Source organism: Peromyscus eremicus, chromosome X (assembly GCF_949786415.1).
Source record: "Peromyscus eremicus chromosome X, PerEre_H2_v1, whole genome shotgun sequence".
Classification (NCBI taxonomy): domain Eukaryota; kingdom Metazoa; phylum Chordata; class Mammalia; order Rodentia; family Cricetidae; genus Peromyscus; species Peromyscus eremicus.
In genome coordinates, this window is record NC_081439.1 from 16,879,751 (window position 1) to 16,898,627 (window position 18,877).

At 43.1% G+C, this 18,877-nt stretch overlaps 1 protein-coding gene across 1 annotated transcript in view; it reads left to right on the forward strand.

Moving 5' to 3' along the window:
* Positions 1 to 18,877, forward strand: part of Smc1a (structural maintenance of chromosomes 1A) — a 47,137-nt gene that overhangs the window by 3,568 nt on the left and 24,692 nt on the right. The window contains exons 2-15 of the mRNA XM_059249922.1: positions 4,107 to 4,295; positions 4,407 to 4,519; positions 7,286 to 7,489; positions 7,582 to 7,820; positions 8,792 to 9,050; positions 9,141 to 9,281; positions 10,643 to 10,725; positions 10,868 to 11,075; positions 15,987 to 16,172; positions 16,336 to 16,515; positions 16,611 to 16,757; positions 16,848 to 16,985; positions 18,057 to 18,173; positions 18,270 to 18,376. Of these exons, the coding sequence (XP_059105905.1) occupies positions 4,107 to 4,295; positions 4,407 to 4,519; positions 7,286 to 7,489; positions 7,582 to 7,820; positions 8,792 to 9,050; positions 9,141 to 9,281; positions 10,643 to 10,725; positions 10,868 to 11,075; positions 15,987 to 16,172; positions 16,336 to 16,515; positions 16,611 to 16,757; positions 16,848 to 16,985; positions 18,057 to 18,173; positions 18,270 to 18,376 (2,311 nt within the window). The remainder of the gene's footprint in view (positions 1 to 4,106; positions 4,296 to 4,406; positions 4,520 to 7,285; positions 7,490 to 7,581; positions 7,821 to 8,791; positions 9,051 to 9,140; positions 9,282 to 10,642; positions 10,726 to 10,867; positions 11,076 to 15,986; positions 16,173 to 16,335; positions 16,516 to 16,610; positions 16,758 to 16,847; positions 16,986 to 18,056; positions 18,174 to 18,269; positions 18,377 to 18,877) is intronic.

The following is an 18,877-nucleotide window of genomic DNA, read 5'->3' on the forward strand; positions in this document are numbered from 1 at the left end:
AAAGGCGTGTGCTACCACTGTCTGGCAGATCTGTCATTTATTGAACACCAAGTTGATCTTGGTTTTGTTGTTGTTCATTTGTTGAGATAGGATCTCGTATTCCAAACTGATCTCAAACTCTGTTTAGTTCAAGCATGACCTTCTGGTCTTCCTTCCTCCATCTCCAGAGTGCTGGAATTACAGGTATGCACTTCCACCTGGTTTAATACAGTGTTCGGGTTTGAACTGAAGGCCTTGTACATGGTAGGTAAGCACACACTCAGCTGTGTCATATCCCCAGCCTTACAAGGTTCATTTTTTAAGGTCTTTAACAAACAAGTAACAGAATGAAGGACGATGAGCAAGGATCTAGAAGCTGGATGATGTAGGGAGATTGTTTTATCACCTTGTCAGTTGAAGTAAAGAACTCACTGACACATTTAACTTGAGGAATGACTAGGTTTCTTCCTCTTTAAAGTAGAGAAAATGCTTTATTTCCTAAGACTTTCGGATAAGCTAAATTGGGTAATTAATGTGAGCATGAATCACAGAGTTGTATGAATCATGTGTTGTAGTATTTTTAAGAAAATAGCTGATTATGCATTGGTATTTTAACAAGCACTAAAAAAGAGTCCAGGATGCTGTCAGACAAAAGATAAGGCTGGGAGATGGCTCAGTCTGTAAAGTGCTTGCCACACAAGCGTCAAGATGGAGTTTGGATTCTCAGCACCCACTTAGAAAGCTGGGTGTGGTGCTATATACCCAATAACCTAACACTGGGGGGGTGGAGACTGGAGGATTGCTGGCCAGCTAATAGAGCTCGGTTGGTGAGCTTCCAGTCCAAGAGAGATCCTGTTTCAAAAAAAAAAAAAATAAGGTGAACAGTTATTTAAAAAAAAAAAAGACACCCACCATCAACCTCTGATTTCCCCATGCATGCACATACACACAAATTGGATATTTGAAAGAAGCTGAGTGTGTTAAAAATAGTATACTAATGATATAATTTTGGTAACATAAATTTTAAAAGTTTGAGAACCTGGTACTTGCTAGGTATGATGGCACACACCCATAATCTCAGTACTTGTGTGGTTAAGGTAAGAAGATTGCTGTGAGTTCCAGGTCAACCTGGGCTGCATAGTGAAGACCAGGGTTGCAGAGCAGAACCCTGTATCAAAAATCAAAAGCTTGGTACTGGTTTCGCTACTCAAGTTTGTTTTGTTAAGGTTTTCTCTTTCTCCCTTGTTTGATCAAGAGACTGGACTGAATGATTTCAAAACGTACAAGAGTTTTCCAAGTATGTGATTTAGTGGTACATATCTGAGCAGACCCAGAAGCATACCAAGTTTCCACTCTTTAATGATTTTAGGAATTTTTTTTTTTTTTTGGTTTTTCGAGACAGGGTTTCTCTGTGTAGTTTTGGTGCCTGTCCTGGATCTCGCTCTGTAGACCAGGCTGGCCTCAAACTCACAGAGATCCCCCTGGCTCTGCCTCCCAAGTGCTGGGATTTTTAAAATGACATTTATTGTGTGTGTGTTTGTATCAGAGGTTGATATTAGTGTCTTTTTTTTTTTTGACAACTCCACCTTATTTATTCCTTTATTTCAAAACAAGGTTTATCTGTTTAACAGTCCTGGCTGTCTTGGAACTCAACTCTGTAGACACTTGTCTCTGCCTCCTGAGTGCTGGGATTAAAGGTGAGCGCCACCACCATCTGGCAGCTCCAGCTTATTTTTTGAGACAGGAGCTCACATTGGCCTGATCTTTACCAACTGTGCTGTATTACCTGGACAGCAAGCCCAAAGTATCCTCCTGTCTCCACTTTCTCAATGTTAGATTATGGGAATACACTGTGGTGATATTTTATTTGTACACCCCAATAAAGCTTATCTGAAGATCAGAGGACAAAGCCATCCACTATATTAAACGTAGAAGTCTGGCAGTGGTAGCACATGCCCTTAATCCTAGCATTCGGGAGGCTGTGAGTTCAAGGCCACACTGGGAACAGAGCCAGACATGGTGGCACATGCCTTTAATCCCAGCAGTAGGTCTGGAGGTCTGTACAGACAGACAGGAAGTGATGTGGCTGGGCAGAGAGAGGAAGTAAGATGGCAGGACATAGAAAGGCATATAGGCATGGGTATATAGGAAGTAGCTCTTTCTGGAGGCTGAGGAGTTGGTAAGGTGAGGTTGGCTGTGGCTTGTCCTATTCCTCTGATCTCTCAGTTTTCACCTCATTTATCTGGGTCCAATTGTTTTTTTGTAAGACCATTTAGTGATTTGTCTTACAATACACCACCACACCTAGCTTTTTAAGTGGATGCTAAGAGCCCAAACTCAAGTCCTTATGCTTGTGTGGTAAGCTTGGTGCATGTGTGAAGGTCAGAGGACAACTTTGCAGGAGTCAGTTCTCTCTTTCCTCTATATGCATCCTGGGGATCAAAATCAGGTTACCAGGCTTGGTATTAGTTATTGGTTATTAGACCAGTGCCTTAATCTGCCGAGCCATCTCACCAGCCTGTTCATGGGCTTTCTTTTTCTTTTTCTTTTCTTTTTTCTTTTTTTTTGAGACAGGGTTTCTCTGTATAACAGCTCTGGCTGTCCTGGGACTCACTTTGTAGACCAGGCTGGCCTCAAACTCACAGAGATCCACCTGCCTCTGTCTTCCAAGTGGTAGGACTAAAGGTGTGCCCCACCACCGCCTGGCTTCATAGGTTTTCTTATTCCTTTGCTTCTTTCCAGGTTTTGTATTATGAACATTGGCAAACATATATGTGCTAGCAAGAGTCAGTCTCTCTCCTCTCTCTCTTTCCTTCTCTCTGTCTTTCTCTTCTCTCTCCCTCTCAAACATTTGAAATTAAATTTGAAAATAAATTGAAGACTTAATAACATTTCACCTTTAAGTGCTTCAGCATTCATATAAAAATCATAATCCTGTCTTACTACTATTTCATTATTACAACAAAAGAAATTTTTTGTGTCATTTATTTAGTTTTTCTTTATGCTTCAAGCTTCTATAGTTGCTCAGTTTATCTAATATATATTCAAGCTTCTCTAATTGCTTCCCAAAATGTCCATGTTTCTTTTTTTTTGAAACCAGAGTCTAATCTTAGTTCATGCTTTCAAGTGGGGTGGGGTGTCACACACTTGTAATCTTAGCATGTGGGAAGCTGAGGCAAGAAGCTTGTGATTATGAAGCCAACCTGGACTATGTAGATATTTTTTTCCTAAAATAAAATAAAACGAAAGATTAACGTATAGTAACATCCATGTTCTATTTGCATATATCTCAGTAATGGCCTGTATTCCAGGATGGTTCTCTTAACCCCTTTCATTTTAGACATTGCCTTTATTTAGTAATGGGGATGGAACCCAGGGCCTTGTGTGTGCTAGCAAAGCCCTACCTCTTAGTTATACTCCTGGTACAGATAGTGAGTTTTCTAAAAGAACAGGCCATTTGTATTGTGGAACATCCCACAGTCTTGTTTTGTTTTAACTCATAAAGCTAAGGGTTTTTCAAGACAAGGTTCTCTGTTGTAGCCCTGGCTGTCCTGGAACTTGCTTTGTAGACCAGGCTGGCCATGAACTCAGGGATCTGCTTGCCTCTGCCTCCTGAGTGCTGGGATTAAAGGCGGGTGCCACCACAGACAGGATCCAGCCTTGAACTCTTAACCCTTAATTTTTCTGCTTTAGTCCCCTGAGTGCTGGGTTAGGGTTAGAAGCATGCTACTACCCTGTTTTCCTTTTAGTCTTTCTAGTCTTTGAGGGGTTGTTTTGATTTGTTGATGATATGGCTTGAGACAAGGTCTTACTGTGTTGGAGTCCAAGCTCCAGCTTGAATAAAGGCTATTTGCTTTTACATATGGATTTGGTGTCTCCATCATGGTCTTTGAGGGGTCCTCGCCATCTGGGCATATTAGCTACTGTAAGTAATAACTGCAAAGGAACTATTTTTCCTAAGTCGTTGATCCAGTTTTCTGACAACAGTTTATTTTCTGTTTTTCATTAGTCTGACATTAAAAAATAAAATAGAAAAGAATACTTGCTATTCTCAAATGTCCTTTATTTCTTTTCCTTGTCCCATCTTCCCTATGTTCCCTCTTGTGCTCTGTCCTCTTCTCTCTTAGGTAAGTCAAATCTCATGGATGCCATCAGCTTTGTGCTTGGTGAGAAAACCAGCAACTTGCGGGTAAAGACTCTGCGGGACCTGATACATGGAGCTCCTGTGGGCAAGCCAGCTGCTAACCGAGCCTTTGTGAGCATGGTCTACTCTGAGGAGGGTGCTGAGGACCGCACTTTTGCCCGTGTCATTGTAGGTGGGTAAGGCTGATCAGAAGACTCTTGGAGTCCAAGGAAGCAGATAGACTTGTTCCTAGGATAGGAAGACAGACTACCTGACCCTTGCTAACTCATTCGTTGTCTTGTAGGGGGCTCTTCTGAGTACAAGATCAACAACAAAGTTGTCCAGCTACATGAATACAGTGAAGAGTTAGAGAAGTTGGGCATTCTCATCAAAGCTCGGAACTTCCTTGTCTTCCAGGTTGGCTTTTTTTTTTTTTTTAAGACAGGGTCTCAATGTGTAATCCTGGCTTCTCTGGAACTCACTGTGTAGACTAAGCAGGCCTTGAACTCAAAAAGATCTGCCTGCCTTTGCTTTCTGAGTAATAAGATTAAAGGCATGTACCACCATGCTTAGTAAATTACTTTTATTTTTTTGTCCTTAAAAAATTTTATTTGAAGATTTTATATGCTGTATTTGCATCATTTCCACATTCCCTTTCTCCCTTCCAACTCTTTTATTTAACCACCTCCTCTGGAATTTGTGACCTCTTCTATGTATATAGATGAGGTTTTTTTTTTTAAAGATTTTTATTTTATATGTATGGGTATTTTGCTTGTATGTATATATGTGCACCACGTGTAGTATGCCTGGTGCCCACAGGCCAGAAGGCAGCATCAGACCCTCTGGAAGTGCAGTTACAGATGGCTGTAAGCCACCATGTAGGTGGTGGGAACTAAACCAGAGTCCTCTGCAAGAGTAGCAAGTACTCTTAACCAGTGAGCCATTTTCCCAGCCCCTATATTTGTTTTATTTATTTACACACACACCTCTACTGAGTCCGGTTAGTATTTGCCGTTATTTGTATGTTTTTAGGGCTGAGGTCTTGCTCCTGTGGGGATGGTTGGGCAATGGGGTAAATGGTGCGCCCTCTTAGCAACTATCAGGGTTTGAAATTTCCCCATCCATATTGTTGTGTCCATTGATATAGTCTTCACAGGTCTTGGGCTGACAGCCATATTGTTAAGAGTTCTTGGGAACACCATCTTTGTCGTGTCAGGAAGAAACTATCATGCAGTAGTCATCCTGGCCCTGAGGCTCCTATAATCTTTCTGCCCTGTCTCCTGAGATGTTCGCTGAACCGCTGTGGGGGGGCTGTGTTACAGATGATACATTTGAGCCTGGGCACCCTGTGGTCACTTACTTTCTGCATTTTGACCAGTTGTGGATCTCTCTAATTGTTGGAAAACAAAAAGAAGCTTCTTTGAGATGTAAAACTTACACTTATCTGTGGGCATATGGAGGAGTATTTAGAAGGCAGCTGGAAACTATGTTACTTTAATAATGTGACAGTAGTGATAGTAGTTGGTTCTCCTCTGTGGGCTTTTCTTTCTTTCTTTTTTTTTTTTAAAGACAGGATCTCACTGTGTTGCCCTGGCTGGCCTCCTAAGTCCAGAGATTAAAGGCATGTGCCACCATACCCACACTGTGGGCATTTAAAAAATATTTTCATTTTATGTGTATGAGTGTTTTGCTTGCATGTATGTATGTGCACAGTGTTTGCACTGTCCACAGAAACCAGAGAGTGTGTTGGATCCCCTGGAACTAGAGTTATAGATAGTTGTGAGCTGCCATGTAGGTGCTGGGAACTGAACCTGGATCCTCTAGAAGGAAGAGCCACTAGTGCTGTTAATTGTTGAGCCACCTATTCAGCCCCCTTTGGGTATTTTTAAATCATTATTGGCTATTTGCTGTTTGTTGGCCTTTCCTGTCCCAACTAGGCCTGCTCCAAGTTCATGTGTCTCCCCTAGACTAATGTAGCACATTCTTTAGTAGACTTTTTAATTCCATTCTGGCCTCTTTCAGTTTCCCCCTCAGCTGGGTTAGTCTAATAGGGACACAAGTCTTTTTGCTCTGTCTTTCTGTAAAGCAGTTCAGTGATTCCTTCTTGTCTTAGGATGGTTATTCTTAAATTGTAGTTCCTAGACCAGCGGTATCAGCACCACTTGGGGATATGTTACAAATGCACATTCTTAGGCTCCATTCCAGATAGAAGAGCTGAAGAGACTCTGTGGTAGGGCACAGTCTATGTTATACCAAGCTCGAGGTTATTGTGAAGCTAGCTACTTTGGGAACAGTTGAGTTAGGATGAGAAAACAAACTTCCAAGCCTGTTGTTCAGAAAGCACTATCATTTGATTCTTTCTTTCCTACCTTAGTAGCCTTGTCTTCCAATAGTCTTTTCCTCAGTTTTGTACTCTAGCCTAATTAAACCACTTGTTCTCAGATTCATTTTCTGTTTTGGTATGCGGGTCTTTGTGTGTTCATTTTCCTGTATGTCGAATTGTGGAATAACCTTTTCTTTAGCGTGTGTGTGTGTGTGTGTGTGTGTGTGTGTGTGTGTATGTGTGTGCAGGATTAAACCCAGTGTCTCTCATGCTATCTCCAGCCTGCTCGCTTTTCTCCAGCCTATCTCCTCTTTTCTTGGTTAGTTTTCCTATATATTCCAAAGTCAGCCTAGATGTCATCTGTGTAAGGCCTTCCTTCCCAAATAGAATTCCCTTCTGAAGTTTTTTGCCTCTCAAGCTTGAGTTTTCTAGGCTGCTTTAGTCATTGCACATAAAATACCACTATGTTACCTTTGTGTTTGTCTCTTTGTGTTCAGAGGCAGAGAATATGCCATTAAAGCCCAGTATGGCTGACCTGGTGGTGCAGGCCCATACTCCCACCTAAAGCAAGAAGATTTTAAGTTCAAGATTTACCTGGGCTACAGAGGAAGTTCAAAGCCAGCCTAGACAACTTAGTGAGACCCTGTTTTACAGTAAGAAAAGTAAACAAAGGGCAGGGAATAAAGGTCAGTGGTGGAGTACATACTCACCTCTAATGCTCAGTACTTACTTTGCCTCCACCCTCAAAAGCCTTGAAATGTGGCAATAGTTAGGGAGAGGAGGGTTGACAAACTTTTGAAGCGGGCAGGGTGAGTTGAGCTAGCGGAGGTTTAAATGGGGTAGTGTTTTGACCTTATCAGGGCGCAGTGGAGTCTATTGCCATGAAGAACCCCAAGGAGAGGACAGCTCTATTTGAAGAAATTAGTCGCTCTGGGGAACTAGCACAAGAGTATGACAAGCGAAAGAAAGAAATGGTGAAGGCTGAAGAGGACACGCAGTTTAATTACCACCGCAAGAAAAACATCGCAGCTGAACGCAAGGAGGCCAAACAAGAAAAAGAAGAGGTTGGTGGCTGACTGCCTCTGAGATCTAAAGGACCAAGCCAAAGGCAGGCAGTGCCTTACTGATACGCCCCATCCCCACCCCTGTTTGCTAGGCGGACCGCTACCAGCGCCTGAAGGATGAGGTGGTACGAGCACAGGTACAGTTGCAGCTCTTTAAGCTTTACCATAATGAAGTGGAGATTGAGAAGCTCAACAAGGAACTGGCTGCTAAGAACAAGGAGATTGAGAAGGACAAGAAGCGGATGGACAAGGTAGAGGATGAGCTGAAGGAGAAGAAGAAAGAGCTGGGCAAAATGATGCGGGAACAGCAGCAGATTGAGAAGGAGATCAAGTAAGAGGCACGCCCAGGCCTGTAGCTTGTAGGAAACTAAACAGCTGTGCTATTCTCTTAGGTTCCTCTGAGCTCAGAGTCTACTGTGTGTACTAATTTGTTTTTCTTCCCCTTGACCAGGCACATTTCTTGACTTTCAATGAATACAATAGAAGATTAAGAACTCAGGCTTAGGGCAGTAAGGTAGATCAGCCTTGATACAGCTCATTGGGTAAAGGTGCTTGAGGCCAAGTCTAGTAACCTGAGTTAAATCACCGGGATCCGTATGGTGGAGGAGAGAACTGTGTCCCACAAGTTGTCCTCTCATCTCTGCATGTGGGCATGTTGTAGCACACATGTGCCCACATATACACTAATGTGTGTGCATGCATGCTTGCTTGTGTGTGTGATACAAATAATTAAAAAAGAATAAAAGAACCAGGCTCTGGGTTAACAAGTTAGCAGGTAAGAGGAAGCAGCAGGAAGTACAGCTATTAGATGACCAACAGGGCCATCCTAGAAGAGAAACACTGTATCTAGAATAGAAGCTTAAAGGACAGAGATGTGAAGTGATTAGATCAGATGAAGGCAATTCAGTAAATGGTATTTGTGGGGGGTTTTAATGAGAGACCTGTCTTAGCGTTGGCTTCAACCTTACGGGACAGTGAAATCTATTGCCATGAAGAACTCCAAAGATTTGCAAGGGTTGAAGCAGGGGCGGTATTTTTGTCTTTTGGGGTGGCTACAATGCCAGGATGATGGTAGGTTCCAAGAAGTACTCAAACTGCACCCTCCTGATTTTTGTTTTGTTGTTGTTGTTGTTGTTGTTTTGTTTGTTTTTGAGGATCTCTAAGGCATTAGGCTCTTGTTCTTTAAGGTGTTTCCATGAGATTGGCTGGGAATACATAGTTCCCTCTTTTGGGATAAAAAGCCTGGGAACTTACCTTCTGCAGGACTAACTAACTGATTGTCTCTTTTCCCTCTGGCAAAAGGGAAAAGGACTCAGAGTTGAATCAGAAGCGGCCTCAGTACATCAAAGCCAAAGAGAATACCTCCCACAAAATCAAGAAGCTTGAAGCAGCCAAGAAGTCTCTGCAAAATGCTCAGAAGCATTACAAGAAACGTAAAGGTGACATGGATGAGCTGGAGAAGGAGATGTTGTCAGTGGAGAAGGCCCGACAGGAGTTCGAAGAACGGATGGAGGAAGAGAGTCAGAGTCAGGGCAGAGACTTGACCCTGGAGGAGAATCAGGTAAGTCTTGAAAGGGTTTCTGGTAAAAAGATTAGTGACTTAACATATGCTGACTTAGTAACCTGTCCTCTTTTGCTGTTCTTAACACAGGTCAAGAAATACCACCGACTGAAAGAAGAAGCTAGCAAGAGAGCAGCCACTTTGGCGCAGGAGCTGGAGAAGTTTAATAGAGACCAGAAAGCTGACCAGGACCGTCTAGATCTGGAAGAGCGGAAGAAAGTAGAGACAGAGGTAGGCAAAATTAAAGGATGAGGCGTTGGGGTGGAACTCAGCAGCAGTGTGTGCTTAGCATATTTACCCTGAATTCAGTTCCCAGCATCAACAGCAAGCAAAAAGATCAGGGGTGATAATCCCTAAATAAGGAAATAATGATAGTTTTAATAACAACAGAAGTTTATATCTGACAGGCAGCTACTGTGTGTTAAACACTATGCTTTACACATACTCACTTATTTAAGTTCTACACTTGCGATGTCTTTAGGGGATAGTTACTATTATCCTCACTTTCCAAATGAGGAAACTATATCACAGTGGTGAAGTAATCTGCTTAATAATAATAGTAATCCCATAATTGCTTAGCTGTAGGCTCAGGATATGAACCTGGGCAGGCTGGCTCTAAAGCTCACACTATTACCAAATATACTTCACTTACTGCCACTCTAGTATTACTAATAATGATAGAAAGTTCTTATGTTATCGCAAGAGCCTATAGTGGTCCAAGCATTCAGCTAAACACTTAGTTTAAATAATTCAGAGAACACTGTAGGCATTCATTCACATTAATGCATACCCTGTATTAAGTACTTACTATGTGTTTTATGAAGTGGAAATTACCTACATCTTATAGCTGAGACAGCAAGGTCAGAGAGGTCTATGAAGCTTTACTTTGCTTGGGTTTGAGCCTTAGATTGCTGAGGAAACCTGGGCTGGGTGCAATACCTTTGAGAGATTTTTTTGGAAGCCCCATCCATCAGTAGACTGGACTTTGCATGTGTTTCTGCCTTTTGTTTTTAATTTATGAATTTATTTATTTTACATCCTGACCACAGTTCCTCCCTCCTCTCCTCCCATTCACCCCCTACCTCCCCACTGCCCTCCCTCCCAATCCACTCCTCCTCTGTTTCTGTTCAGAAAAGGGCAGGCCTCCCATGGATATCAATAAAACACGACATATCAAGTTGCAGTAAGACTACGCACCTCTCCATGTATTAAGGCTGAGCAAGGCAGTCCAGGATGAGGAATAGGGGCCCAAAAGCCAGTCAAAGAGTTAGAGATAGCCCCTCCACCCACTATTAGGAGTCTCACATGAATGCCAAGCTACACAACCATAACATATGTGCAGAGGGCCTAGATCAGTTCCGTACAGGCTCCCTGGTTATTGGTTCAGACTCTGTGAGCTCCTGTCAGCCCAGGTTAATTGATTCTGTGGGTTTTCTTGTAATGTCCTTAACCCCTCTGCGTTTTGGTAGGCCTCCTGCATTAGTGACAGATTGTGTTGGACTGTTGGAATTGTGGATGAGTAGGGTCAATAGGCGTGTAAGCCAATAGCACATGGGCTCACCCTCTAGTAATGGAATGTATTTATTGCCCAGGCCAAGATCAAGCAAAAGCTTCGGGAGATTGAAGAGAATCAGAAACGGATCGAGAAGCTAGAGGAGTATATTACCACTAGCAAGTATGTGGTTCTGCAATCCTCTCTTCTCCTTCCACATCTCTTTTACGTTTATCCTGTTCCTCTTCAGGCAGGTCTACCAGAGTCCTTCAGTCCCAGATTATCTCACCACACAGGCTAACTCTTGTATTCTCTTACTTGACAGACAGTCCCTAGAGGAGCAGAAGAAGCTGGAGGGAGAATTGACAGAGGAAGTGGAGATGGCCAAGCGTCGTATTGATGAGATCAATAAGGAGCTGAACCAGGTGATGGAGCAATTGGGGGATGCTCGCATTGACCGTCAGGAGAGCAGTCGCCAGCAGCGAAAAGCAGAGATAATGGAGAGCATCAAGCGTCTCTACCCTGGTTCTGTGGTAAGACTGGAAGGACTCTTTCTAAGCATGTATTGAGACTCACCATCAACCTTGTCAGTCACCCTGTGTTATGTGATAGACTTTCTATGGGGAGACATGATACATAGATCTACTCACCTCAGCAAGGGAACCCACTACAGAACGTATCACCAAAAGCACACTCCAATGGGGGTGACACCTCACAAAAGTAACAACCCTGGAGCTATTGGCACAGCTTTCAGACAGCTCAACAGTTAAGAATCTCTTACTTCTGCCTGTCTGTCAGAGACTCCTCCTCCAGCAGGTGTTTACTTGTATAAAGCTGAGAAAGGTCTTCTAGAAACTTAGAAGTTTCCACTTTCCCAGACCTGAACCTGAAGTGTCTACCTCCCGAGTCTCATAAGGCTCCTCCTCCCTGGAGGGAGTGCCAGTGGAAAGGAGACTGCTGAAGAACACTATGAAGACAGAATAGCTAGTCTTACTTTTATCCGGGAAAATGGAAACTCAGCTAAAATGTCCTACCCAGACAGCTTGGACTGGAGAGGTGGTTCAGAGTTAAGACCATGTCTACTTTTCCATAGGACCTGAATTCAGTTCCCAGCAACCATGTGGTAAGTCCCAGTCTCTGTGACTTCAGTCCCAGGGAATCTGACACCCTCTTCTGGCCTACGTGGATGCTAGTTACACATACACAGATACATGTAGACAAAACACATACATATAAAATAAAAAATAAATTGAAAAAAGAAAAGAAGCAAAGCTTGTGAGAGAACTGCCGTTCGTGCTCAATTTATCCTTTTTTTTCCAATTTAAAAATTTGATTTCCTGGGAGCTGGGGAGGCGGCTCAATGATTAAGAGCAGTCCCTGCCCTTTCAGAGGACCTGACAACAGGTGGCTCACAGCTGCCTATAACTACAGCTCTAGAGGATCCCACGCCTCTGGCCTTTGAGGGCTTGGGCATGTACATACACATAATTACAAATAATAAAAATAAAAAAGTTAGTGTGTGTGTGTATTTGTGAGTATATGTGCCACAAGAATGGATCCAGCTTTTTTGAGACAGGGTCTCGTGTTGACTATTGCCTTTTTTTTTTTTTTTAAGATTTATGTGTATGATTGTTTTGTCTTCATGTATGTATGTATGTACCCCACATGCATGTCTGGTGCCCGCAATGTTCAGCAGTCTTCAGTCCCCTGGAACTAGTTACAGATGGTTGTGAGCCAGTACATGGGTGGTGCTCTTAACAACCGAGGCGTCTCTGACCATCATGGTTGGTTTTCTGCTGTGTATGCCAGGATAGCTAGCCTACAAGCTTCCTGGGGTTCTCCTGCTTCTACTTCCCATATCCTCGTAGGAACCATTAGGATTATGGACGCTGTGTGCTACCATGTCCTATTTTATGTGGGTTCTGGGGTTCACACTTAGGTCCTAACTCCACATGGCGAGTGCTTTACCCACTGAGACATCTCCCTAGCTCAATCATGGGCTCTTTTCATTACAATTGCATCTTCCTGATGGCTTTGTCTTGCTACATCCATTCCTCTTTGGGGAGTGGGAGGGACAACGAAGGTTTTGGAGGTGGGCAGACATGGGCTAGGAATTGTCCTTCAAAGAAGTAGCTTTGTGTAATTTTCTATAGGGGTTCCATTGGCATGTGCTAACTGGGCCATTGGCTGTTAGGGAACTCCCCGGCTTTATCAAATCTTTGACCTCTTGGCCTAATTCTGAGTTCCTAGGTGCCCTGAATTGTTATTCTTCTGTATTATCCTGTCCTTGAGTGCAACTTAGTTTGGTTCTATAAATACACACTGATCATTCCTATAGGTAATGCTAGGGAAGTACTTACTCTTTTTAATCTCATGGTTCTTAAGGAACCATGCTTGATTTTAGGGGTGGAGGAAGGGATCTAGTAAAAGTTATTTACTTTATTGGGTGCTTATAAGAATTTGAGATAATGTATATAAGATATCTATCAGTGTTTGTTAGGTAATGGTCTATGAAATGATGAAAGTCTTTGAAAAATGAGTATACATTCAGATGTGATTGCCTGAAGCTGTCACAGTGACTTTGGAGCCAGAGTAGGGTTTTCCTATATAGTATGGGGTCTGCTCTATGAGATAGGATAAAACCTAAGTATTCTTCCTACTCTCACACAGCCAATAAATAAAGCACTTCGATTCTGATACCAGATGTGTGTGTTCAGGAATTCCCGCACTCCCAAAGTTCTCCAATAGACTCTATCTGTGTGTCCTATAATCCAGTTCTGGCACTATCTGGAGATAGCATCAGATAGATACCATAGGTTAAGGACTTAGTCCCATAAGATGGCCTTTTACTGCAGACTGCAGTTGTAAGCCTAGACTGACCTGTGGTTCTGACCATCTGATTGAAAATTATGTTTCCATGACCTACTCCATTGGTTAATTTGCTAGTTTCTCGTGGTTTTCAGGAAAACACATTTACTCTCTGTATGTGTGTGTGTGTGTGTGTGTGTGTGTGTGTGTGTGTGTGTGTGTCTGTCTGTCTGTCTGTCTGTCTGACAGCACATGTGTGAAGTCAGAGGACAATTTGCGGAAGTCAGTTCTCTCCTTCCACAGTGTGTATTCCAGGAATTGAACTCAGGTCATCAGTCTTCTTGGCAAGTGCCCTACGTACTGAGCCTTTTCTTGAGTTATGTAGAAGCTCCCTGAATCAATCAATCAATCAATTAATTAATTTTGAGGCAAGGTCTCACTATATATGCTACCAGCTGGCCTGGAACTCATGTAAACCAAGCTGTCCTTGAACTCAGAAAGATCTGCCTGCCTCTGCTTCTGAGTCCAGGGACTAATGAATGGCATGAATAACCACACCCTGTTGTAGGTTGTTGTTTGGCACTTTTTGGGGGGCCCCCGCCACCCAGCTCCCAAACACTCTTATTTATGAATGCCCAGCCTTAGCTTAGCTTAGTTTCTAGCCAGCTTTTCTTAAATGAACCTGTCTATCTTTTGCCTCTGGGCTTTTCCCATTCTCTTATTTTTGTAAATTCTTACTCTGTAGCTGGGTGGCTGGCCCCTGGAGTCCTCCTCCTCTGGCTGCTAGCTCTTCTTCCTGCCAGATTTTTCCCTCTATATATTCTCTCTGCCTGCTGGCTTGGCATATCCTTTCTCCTGCCTTGTTATTGGCCAGTTCTTTATTAGACTATCAGGTGTTTTACACAGACATAGTAACACAGCTTCACAGAGTTAAACAAAAGTATCACACCCTGCCGGGCAGTGGTGGCGCATGCCTTTAATTCCAGCACTCGGAGGCAGAGGGCAGGTGGATCTTTGTGAGTTCGAGGCCAGCCTGGTCTACAGAGCGAGATCCAGGAAAGGCACAAAGCTACACAGAGAAACCCTGTCTCAAAAACAAAAAACAAAAAAAAAAAAGTATCACACCTTAAAATAATATTCTGCTACAGCACCCAGCATGAACATAGAACTTTCAAGGTTTTTGTTGTCTTTTTAAGTTTATTTTAATTGTTTGGGTTGGGGTATGTGTATCTGTGTTTCCATTTGTGGGTTTATACTTGTGAGTGAGGGTACCCGAGGAGGCTAAAAGAGGATATCAGATGCTTTGGAGCTGGAGTTACAGGTGGTTGTGAGACACCTGACATGAATACTCAGAACTGAGCTCAGATTCTCTGCAAGAGCAGCAAGCTGATTCATTTCTCTAGTCCTGAACTTTTGAGTTTTTATGGGGGGAGGGGGGTTCATAGGCACAACTAATTAAATCATTGGCTACTGATGATTAACTCAACTTTTAGTCATCTTTTCCTCTTAGGTGTGGGACAGGGGACTAGAAGGCCTGATCTTCTAATCCTGCCTCAGTCTCTGTAATGACTAGCTCTCACAGTCAACTCACTATGACTTTAGTTTTTGGAACTGTGTCAGGAACCTCAGTCTACGGCTAAATGTAGTTCATAATATCATAGTCCTCCCTTGATCTTTGAACACCAATCTTTTACATCAAAACAACCATAAGTCAAAAGATAAACTGGTGGAGCTGGAAAGATGACTTAGAGATTAAGAGCACTGGCTGTTTTTCCAGAGGACCTTGGTTCAATTCCCAGCACCCACATGGCAGCTCACAACTGTCTAGGGGATCCAACACCCTCACACAGACATATATGTAGGCAAAACACCAATGTTCATAAAAAATAAAAAAGGAATCATTTAAAAAATTTTAAAAAGATACACTGGCAAATTACTATAATTCCATTCAGTTATCAGTTAATAAGTAACCAGTGTAAAGCTGGGTGCCATGGTGCCTATCTTTAATATTAGCAGTTGAGAGGCAGAGGTAGGAGGATCATGAGTTTGAAGCCAACCTGGGCTACATAAGGAGATCCAGAATAGTTCCAGCTAAATAATGAGACCATGTTTCAAAAACAGAAAAATTAACTAGTGTATCGTACTCAAAATTGTCTTCTAGGGTGAGGCTGTGAAGGCTTGTGGCCTTTCGGTCAGTCTTGTCTGATTCCAAAAACAGTCTTAGGAAACCTGTGGCTTTACCCTGTAAGCCTCCAATAGGATTGATCCTAGAGACAATGGGATGTCTTTCTTGGAGCTGCTTCTGAGGTGTTAATTGGGTCTTCTATCATGTAACATGTTTATTCAGTCCTTAATCCTCCTTTAACCAAACTTCTGTCTTTGGAAGGAACATTAGAATTGACCACTGTACTGGTCTAAATTGCTTGTAGCGTGCAAGTCTAACAAGTGCCTCCCCTCAGTCCATTCCCATTTTAGTGGTATTATACAGGTGCAAAAATAGAGGACCGACTTCACAAATAAGCAGCATAGTTGCATTCATTGTTCCTTATACGGAGTTTTATCTTGCCCTTCTTTGTGAACTAGTAATTGGGATTCCTAAGCCTTACGCTTCAGTTTTCCCTTCTTCCTTTACTCAGTATGGCCGCCTCATTGACCTCTGCCAGCCTACACAAAAGAAGTATCAGATTGCTGTGACCAAGGTTTTAGGAAAGAACATGGATGCTATTATTGTGGACTCAGAGAAGACAGGTCGGGATTGTATTCAGTATATCAAGGAGCAACGTGGAGAGCCTGAGACCTTCTTGCCTCTTGACTACCTGGAGGTAAGGCGTGTGTGTGTGTGTGTGTGTGTGTGTGTGTGTGTGTGTGTGTGTGTCAGGGTGGGGGGGAGGGGAGGTGGGAGTGGCGGCGGCAGGCAAGACAGTGTTGCGGGGCCCCTCACCTTGGCTTTGTGTATTCTGTTGCTTCATAAGATTCTTCACACAGGTCAAACCTACAGATGAGAAACTCCGGGAGCTGAAGGGGGCCAAGCTAGTGATTGATGTGATTCGCTATGAACCACCTCACATCAAAAAAGCTCTGCAGTATGCTTGTGGCAATGCCCTTGTTTGTGACAATGTGGAGGATGCCCGACGCATTGCCTTTGGAGGTCACCAACGCCACAAGGTATGGCCCCCTTTTCCCAGGTTGGAGCTGGACAGGCACAGTACTGGAGGGGCCTGTTTTCACCATCTCTTCCACCTCTTCTCTCACTGTTGTAGACAGTGGCACTGGATGGAACCCTGTTCCAGAAGTCAGGAGTTATCTCTGGTGGAGCCAGTGATCTCAAGGCAAAGGCACGACGCTGGGATGAGAAAGCAGTAGACAAGCTGAAAGAGAAAAAAGAACGCTTGACAGAGGAGCTGAAAGTAAGCGACAAGGAACTGGTTCTTAGGAGTAGGGTTCCTGAGCTCAGGTTGGCCACTTACCACATGGCCCTTTTCTCTTGTCCTCTTTAGGAGCAGATGAAGGCCAAACGGAAAGAGGCAGAACTGCGGCAGGTGCAGTCCCAGGCCCATGGGCTACAAATGAGGCTGAAGTACTCACAGAGTGACCTAGAGCAGACCAAGACTAGGCATCTTGCCCTGAATCTCCAGGTAGGGCCTGACCATTAGCCCTGGTGTTCTCCAAGGCCTTCCCAGGTTGCACTGAGTGGGGGGAATGACCACTTTGCTTCCGTTCTGTTCAGGATAGCACAGCTGAGTCAGACACTGGGCTGGGGTGGGAGGTGAGGGTCCAGATCTTCGTCAGCTGTATTGATCCCGTTAAGCAACTTACTTACCTTCTCTTTGTCAGTTTTCTCATCTTCATCTACCAAATGGAAATTCTGTCTATTTTGTATGATTATTACAAAGATGGAACGTGTGAATGAATATCTATGAAGTTCTTAGAACAGTGGGCACTCAGTAAATGTTAGATACTGTTATTAATGCAGTTCATTCAATAAATATTAGAATTTCTTCTTTTTTTGTTTTGTTTTGTTTTTCCAGACAGGGTTTCTCTGTGTAGTTTTGGTGCCTGTCCCGGATCTCGCTCTATAGACCAGGCTGGCCTCGAACTCACAGAGATCTGTCTGCCTCTGCCTCCTGAGTGCTGGGATTAAAGGTGTGCACCACTGCCGCCTGGCAATATTGGGATTTCTAAAAGTCAATTGAGAGTGAGCAACAGGGCCAGTGTAGTGGCATATGCCTATGGTCCCAGTACATTGGAGGCTGATATGGAGATTAGAGAATTCAAGGCCACTCTGAGCTATATAGTGGGATCACATCTCAGGGTAAAAAACAGACAGATAAACAAAAACAGTGAGTTATAAGAATTTCAGTGTCTGTGGATTGGGTATATTAATGTATTCTTTTGTAATTCTACATTTTCCCAGTTTACTCAAACTAGAGGTGTTACATAATAACCTAGATTCACCTTCTTCTGAAAAACAGTCCAACTTCTAAAATATATTTGGCCCAGGGGTTATCAATAAGGGATTGTGAACCTACAACTAATGATGTTTACTGTGTGCCTAGCTTTATGGATTAAAGGTTTTATAATTTGACAGGGATATTGGTGCAAAGTCAAGCTTTCTCAGTGGTTGCTGACCATGGGGCTGGTACTGGCAAGGAAGTTCTTTTCCTCCACAGATTCTAGTCTCTTGTCTTTCAACCTCTTGTCTGTAGGAAAAGTCTAAGCTGGAGAGTGAGCTGGCCAACTTTGGACCTCGCATTAATGATATCAAGAGAATCATCCAGAGTCGAGAAAGGGAAATGAAAGACTTGAAGGAGAAGATGAACCAGGTTGGTAGAGGGTGGGCATGTTTATCAGAACAAGACTAGGTTTGGAAGTAGGACTTGAAGCAATAATGCCTCTGCCCTCCCTGCCTTTTCCCTCAGGTGGAAGATGAGGTGTTTGAAGAGTTTTGTCGGGAGATTGGTGTGCGCAACATCCGAGAATTTGAGGAAGAAAAGGTGAAGCGTCAGAATGAGATTGCCAAGAAGCGGTAAGTGAAAGTAGTATTATAAGGTATTGGGATGCATGCCTGCAGCCTTGAAAGTCATATGTGTCCTCGGGCAGTGACCAGTTCTTAGAAGCATACCAACTTACTGGAGGGGGTAAAAGTGCCAGCTTTAAATCTGCTTTACCTGTATTAAAATCATTACCTTGAACAATAGTTTTATAAAATGAGACAATAGTGCCTATCTTGGGGCATTGTGGGGAGGATTAGATGAAATAATCGTTGTGAATTATTCAGCATAATAAGTAGCACCTACAAAGAACAATAAACATTACCATTTTTAATGTTTTACCATTATCCTTGTGTGTTGGAAGTTAGGAATGAAAAGAAGAGGTTCTAGGCTGGAGGAATAACCAGAAAAGAAACAAGCCTGTCCTTCATTTTATTGTCTAGTATATTATACTGTTTCTAACTTTGATTTTTAAGATGCAGTCTCCCCTTGCAGCACAGGCCGCCTCACTTTAGTTCATTCGTGGCATATGTGCA